This window comes from Ixodes scapularis, unplaced genomic scaffold, assembly GCF_016920785.2.
Source record: "Ixodes scapularis isolate PalLabHiFi unplaced genomic scaffold, ASM1692078v2 PGA_scaffold8__174_contigs__length_109621045, whole genome shotgun sequence".
NCBI lineage: Eukaryota > Metazoa > Arthropoda > Arachnida > Ixodida > Ixodidae > Ixodes > Ixodes scapularis.
The window spans coordinates 23,602,666-23,609,515 of NW_024609883.1; the positions used below are offsets into that span (position 1 = coordinate 23,602,666).

The following is a 6,850-nucleotide window of genomic DNA, read 5'->3' on the forward strand; positions in this document are numbered from 1 at the left end:
GGGGAATGATGTTTGGCTTGTTCTCGAACGTCTTTTCAAAGCAAGGCCGCTCAATAGCCTCCGTAGATAGATGTTCTGGGACCGAACAGATCCTCAACGAGTACATGAGGATCAAAGTTGTCCTTCTTTTTTCCAGGGAAAATTCATTTGCTTCAACATAGAGACTATGAATAGGAGACGTACGGAAGGCTGCCGAGGCAAGCCGTATGCCTGTGTGGTGAACAGGATCCTACATTTTCAGAACAGACACCCTTGCCGATCCATAAACAATGCTTCCATAGTCAAGGCAGGACCGAACAAGTGAGCAGTAGATGCGCAACACTCTCAAGCGGTCAGATCCCCGTGACTTATGAGACAGAACCTTCAGGACATTTAATGCCTTTTGGATACTCTTCTTTAATTTCTTTATATGACAGATGAAGGTCAATTTTTGGTCAATCATAAGGCCTAAAAACTTATGAGTCGTTTTGTTCTGGACTGGTTGGCTATAAATGGTCAACGATGGTTCCAGTATGACTCCCTGCTTCCGTGAAAAAGTAACGCAAGCTGTCTTTTCAGTAGAAAATTTGAATCCATTTCTGTCTGCCCAATAGACCCTTCCCGAAATTCAGTCTGGCCACTTTGATCACTATCATCATCATCGGAAAAATGGCATATGTGCCATACCAATGGCGGCTTTCTATTTACTGATGAAGGAACATGGTTGAAGATACTCCTAAGCTGAGGATTCGAAGCCTATACATTCTAGACGTTAGCACGTTGCGAAACCGGAATTAAATGCAAGCGCTACGTAAGTGTTCATTTCTCTAATTCGAGCCCAGTGAACCTGTTTGTGGCACAAAATCGACTTCGAAACCCCTTGACTTATAGAACTTTAACAAGGCGTCTGTCTGGGTTGGCGCTTCGTTCTGACTGGTTGCATCGCTGTGGGAATCGAGACTGGATGAGATGATTCAGAAAAACCTGTATAGCGAAAAGTTTATTCTCGTCTGCCGTTGACATGCAAAAGTAACGGTGCCCGATAAAATACTGCAGGCTACGGGTTCATTGCCGCCATTCGTATGGCAAAAGTTAAACCGCCATTTCAGCCACCAGATGGCGCTGAATTTCGGAAAGGGTCTATTAACCTTGTTATTAATTGCTAGCTGCACCAGACGCTCACAAATAGAAAAAATTACAAGACGACACAGAAATTTGAATGTCATCTACATACAAGGGATACTGGACCGATTTCGGAATAACACAGGCGAGAGAATTAATTTTGACTATAAAAAGGGTAACACTAAGCACACCACCCTGAGGGACACCATTCTTTTGCAGGAATTCTCTAGAGAGCGTGGTTCCTAGTTTAACTTGAAAGGTACGGTGTTTTAAATAGTCTTTAACGGCAGCGAGCATTTGACCACGAATGCCTAAAACATATAAATCGATGAGAATTCCATGACGCCAGGCAGTGTCATAAGCGTTCTCCAAGTAAAAAAAGAAACAGACATACAGAACTGTCGATTTACAAAGGCTTCACGGACGGTGGTTTCAAGTTGTACGAGATGGTGTATGGTTGACCTGAAAGATCGAACGCCATATTCAAACCGATCGAGCAGGCCGTGTTTTTTCTAATATATACATTAACCTTTTATTGACCATCCTTCCAAAAGTTTTTCTAAGACAGCTAGTCAAGGCAATGAGCCTGTAACTAGATACTTTATAAGGATCTCTGCCGCGCTTTAAAATAGGAATAATATGAACTTTTTCCCATGCAAGGGGCAGCAAACCCTCTTGCCATACACGCTTAAAAAGAAATAGAACAATCTCCAAGGTAGAGGGGTGGAGGTGCATAAGCATGTGGTAGTTAATGCTGTTGCAGATTGAAAAGAATTTGAAGCTCACGAGAAACTAGAAGAAAGAAGAAGGCTCGAGGCACAAGCGGAACGAGGCGAATGACAGAAGCCGGTTGAGACACTTCTCTGTAATGATGTATATTCGATTGATTTATTAGTGTAAATACAGTTTGTGTTTTGTTTTTACGCTTATTGCCTCATTTAAATACGACGCCCACACGACCTCTTAAATTCTGAGACATTATGGTGCCGAAACCCGGGAACGAGAACGATAGAGGTGAGCGGATTTTCCACCTTTGTGGAACACCTGCATGGAACGCTGTTTCCGAAAGCTGCGTGGGAGATCGTCAAACATAGAACGTCTCAAGGCAAAACGTGGAGTGAAGCGGTCGCAAAACACGAAAATTATCCACGAGGCGACAGCAGGGATGGAGACAGCGGACCTGGCATTGCTGACTGCCTGGCTAGAAAGGCTGAAGGCCAATAACAGGGCTCTTCAAGAGTCGAACGTGGAGATAGAAGATCATATATCGGAACAAGACCTCGTCGCAGAATACACTACGGTCACGGAGTACGACGACGAGGCCATCCGAATGATGGCGCTGTTGGACTGCAAGGCAGACGCACTGAGACGTAAAGAACAACAGGTACAAGCCACCCAGATGACCACATCCGCGACAACATCTGCGAATGCCACTACAGACCTGGGAAGAAATCACAGCAACGTGACTAGCGGCGTGAAGCTTCCCAAGTTACGACCTCAAACTTTCAACGGTGAGGTCAGCGCGTGGCAGAGCTTCTGGGAGCAGTTCGGTCGTGCTATCCACGAAAACGATAGCATTCCGCGATCGGACAAGTTTCAGTACCTGCGCAACCATGTCACCGGACCAGCGGCGGCGGCCATCGCTGGGCTCCAGGCAACTGAGGCCTGCTACGACGATGCCATTGAAATCCTGACACTGCGCTTCGGTGATAAACGAAGGATCGAGCAAAATCATCTGGCGAATCTCCGAGCACTGCCTCCTGTTGCCTCTGCAAAAGTCACGAAAGGCCTCCGAAAGATGTACGATCACGTCCAGACGAACATCCGAGGTCTGAAAGGGCTCGGCGTGGGATCGGCAACGTACTCCACGATGATGTCCGATATCCTCCTCAAGGCCTTGCCGAGCGAAGTCGTCGTAAATTATCACCGGCAGCACGCAAGCAGCACTGCCTACAGGTCGACGGGAGAAACGCAAAACAGTCCGACTTCACTGAGTTCACCAGCGGTGCAGGACACCGGACACTCTGTCGACGGACCACTTACCACCCGGAGCGCTTCAAGGCCGCCCTCTTTCGCCGATGCCGAAGATGAGCTCGCCGATATTCTAAGCTTCCTTCAGATCGAAGTTGAGAGTAGGGAGAGAGCCGGAGTAGTAGAAGAACGGCAAGAGACGCAGAAGAAAAGGACTGAAAGACCCAGAATGCCCAGCAGCCTCTGTGCTACATGGAAATATCACAAGCCCCTGCTTCTTTTGCCGGTCCACAAAGCACGCAACAGAAGTATGTACTGGCGACCTCACGTTAGAGGTGAAGAAAAGGAGGCTGGCGGAAGAAAACCGCTGCTTCAGATGCAGAATGGTGACATGCGCGTCGTGCTCCGGTCGACATGCCACATCCATGTGCGACCCGAACTGGAAACCTAACGTGAAGAAATCGGATAGAGGTGCCCCGGCGACAAGCGTCCAGAACGCAATCTCCGACAGTGCTGACGTCCCATTGCATTCCGAAGTGCTTCTTCAAACGTTCCGAGCCTGGGCTGAGAAAGGAAACCAAAGACTTTACGTGCGAGCCATTATCGATGGAGGTAGCCAACGGACGTTCATTCGTGAGGATCTTTCTCGCAAACTCGGCCTCAAGGTTCTGGGATATCTTAGCCTCCGGCTAAATACGTTCGGCCACTCCACGTCACGACCGCGACGTCGGCGACTAGTACAAGTACGGTTGCACAGCCAATACGGCCAAGAAGAGTGCGTCATCGAAACCGTCGAGGTACCCTTCATCTGTAAGGACGTTGTGCAGGCACCCGTCGACCACAAATTTGTTCGCCGTATGAGGAAAAACGGCCGTCGTATTGCGGACATGCTTCTCTCCCCTCTGACCACTGCTGAAGAGGGCATTTTCCTTCTGGTCGGTTCAGACCAGTTGTGGCGAGTGAACGGTGACCAAGTGCTGCATTGCAAGGAAAATCAGAAGCTGGTAGCTATAAGCACCATTTTTGGCTGGTCCTTTCAAGGCCCAGTGTCAAACCACAGCTCTCTCAAAGGCAGCGCTAGCAGCATGGTATGCGTACTAAGAACGGAATGCTTCACGAACGAGGACGTCGGAGACATCCTGCGGTGTTTTTGGGAGCTAGAGAGCATCGGGATTTCTGACCAGCCCTCCAGCAAGATGGAAGAACACAACGAACTGCTGAACGAGTTCAACCGAACAATACGGAAAGTGAATGGACGGTACGAAGTCGGTCTACCGTTCAAGGTAGGCGCGGGAGAACTGAAGGATAACCGCACGCTGGCATTGAAACGTCTTGAGAGTTTCAAGAAGAGATTGTCACGCGACGAGTCCTTCGCAAAAGATTACGACAACGTCATACGCAGCTACATCACCTTAGGACACGCAGAAAAAGTTTCAACAAGCCCATTTTGCGCCGAGTCGACAAACCCACGGATTTATTATATGCCCCATCAGCCCGTAATTCGGAATGAATCCGAGACCACCAGGCTGAGAGTCGTCTTCGACGCTTCGTCTCATCTCCCAGGAGTTGCTTCACTCAACGAACAACTGGAAAAGGGGCCGAATTTGAACGCCGATCCGGTCGGAATCTTGGTGCGCTTCCGTCTACACCCAATCGCCTTAACAGCGGACATAGAAAAGGCGTTTCTGCAGGTCAGCGTTCGACCTGAAGATCGAGACGTCCTACGCTTCCTGTGGTTTCAAAGAGATTCGTCGTCAGCAAGCTCTGAACCAACCGTTGAAGAGTGGAGGATGACGAGAGTGCCCTTTGGGACATCGGCCAGCCCCTTTCTACTAACCGCCACTGTTACTCGTCATCTGAGCAACGTCAATGGAGAATTGCGATCGACTGCGGAACTGCTTCAACGGGGATTCTACGTCGACGACCTCCTGATCGGAGCCCCCACTATTGAAGAAGCGGCGCGAGTACAGGAACAAGCCAACCAGATTTTAGAAGATGCAGGAATGAGACTCCGAAAGTGGTCTATCAACGCGACAGAACTGCAAAGATCGTTCGATAAAGCTGCATCAGCGTCTGCACTCTCTGAGCCGAGAGCTGTACTTGGACTTCTTTGGCGACGTGACGCTGACACGCTGGCCATTCCAGTGGAGAGAATCCTGAACTTCGTCACGTGCAGTGGGACGACGAAGTGCTATGTACTCCGTGCATCAGCTAGGGTTTTCGACCCGTTGGGACTCCTTGCTCCGTTCGTTATACGAATCAAGGTTTGGTTTCAAGGAATCTGGGAACGAGGAATCGGTTGGGACGATGATCGAACGGATGACCTACTGGTGCAATGGCGGCGATGGTGCGCAGAACTTCCGCATTAAGAAGAGATAGTGATTCCTCGCTGCATCATGAAGACGCCAAGAGATGTCATATGTTCTCTCCAACTACACGTCATCTGCGACGCAAGTCCGGTGGCCTATGGCACTTGTGCCTACCTGAGGGCTGAAGGAGAAGATGGGAAGGTAGAGGTGAACTTGATGTTCTCGAAATCGCGTGTGGCGCCCATAAAGCGAATAACACTACCTCGACTAGAACTAATGGCTGCAGTGATTGGAAGACGGATGGGCCAGTATCTTGGAGAGATTATGAACATTCAAGAGACATTCTACTGGACAGATAGCGCTATCACACTTCACTGGATCCGCGGGTCAGCAACTCAGTGCAAGCGCTTTGCGGCAACTCGAGTGGCAGAGCTTCAATCTGGAGAGTCACCTTCTACATGGAAGCACTGCCCCGGACAAGAAAATCCGGCAGATTTGATGACACGAGGAATATCTGCGGAAACTCTAAAAGGTATGCAATTGTGGTGGAAGGGTCCAAAGTGGCTTGGTAAAACCGAAGACGTATGGCCGAACCTCGCCATGGGCGACGACGTTCCAGTAGCAGTTATTGCAGAGGAGCGAAAGCTGGAACATCACGTATTGCAGACTGCAGCAGAGGGGATTGCACCTCTATTGGAACTTGAACGGTACGGAGCGCTGGAACGGATCCTCAGGATAACTGCATGAATTAGGTGGTTTGCAAAAAACTGCCGAACGCGGCGAAGCCGACGTGAGGGCCCGCTAGCATCCGAAGAACTTGAACGAGCCGAGACTTGGTGGATCGCACGAACGCAACAGGAAGCTTTTACACGAGAATTGAACGATCTAATGGCAGATAAGAATCTGGAAAGGCGATCCAGCACAGTCTCGCTCGCCCCCTTCATTGACCCCTTGGAACTGACAAGTGAATAAACCAAGGCAACTCTCACGCGAAAAGGAAAAGAAAGGAAGGGGGGGGGAGGATGTTGCAGATTGAAAAGAATTTGAAGCTCACAAGAAACGAGAAGAAAGAAGAATGCTCGAGGCACGAGCGGAACGAATGTGTTCCGCACATAGGTCGCTGTGTTTCCAACGAGACTACCTCCACAGCACTCTCTCTCCTCTCGTTGGAAACACAGCGACCTATGTGCGGAACACCGGGCACTTTGTGGAACAGGTTGCGCAACTAAAGGTAAACGATGACGAAAGCCTGGTGTCGTTCGACGTCGTCTCGCTCTTCACCAGCGTGCCGGTTCCCCTGGCAGTCGCCACAACCAGAGCTGCCCTCGAGGGAGACAAGAAGCTGAGCGAACGGACCAGTCTTACGGTGGACGAACTGTGCCGCCTGCTAGAGTTCTGCCTGGGGAGCACCTACTTCAGCTTTAAAGGAGAATTCTTCAAGCAGACCAGCGGAACCGCAATGGGCGCAT

The 6,850-nt window shown here is 49.7% G+C and overlaps 1 protein-coding gene across 1 annotated transcript; it reads left to right on the forward strand.

Moving 5' to 3' along the window:
- The first annotated feature begins 2,266 nt into the window (after positions 1-2,266).
- On the forward strand, positions 2,267-5,880 carry LOC120845242. The gene is made up of 3 exons (XM_042286934.1): positions 2,267-3,380; positions 3,610-4,502; positions 5,737-5,880. Exons 1-3 carry the CDS (start codon positions 2,267-2,269, stop codon positions 5,878-5,880), a joined length of 2,151 nt encoding a protein of 716 aa, XP_042142868.1.
- Positions 5,881-6,850: the final 970 nt, after the last annotated feature.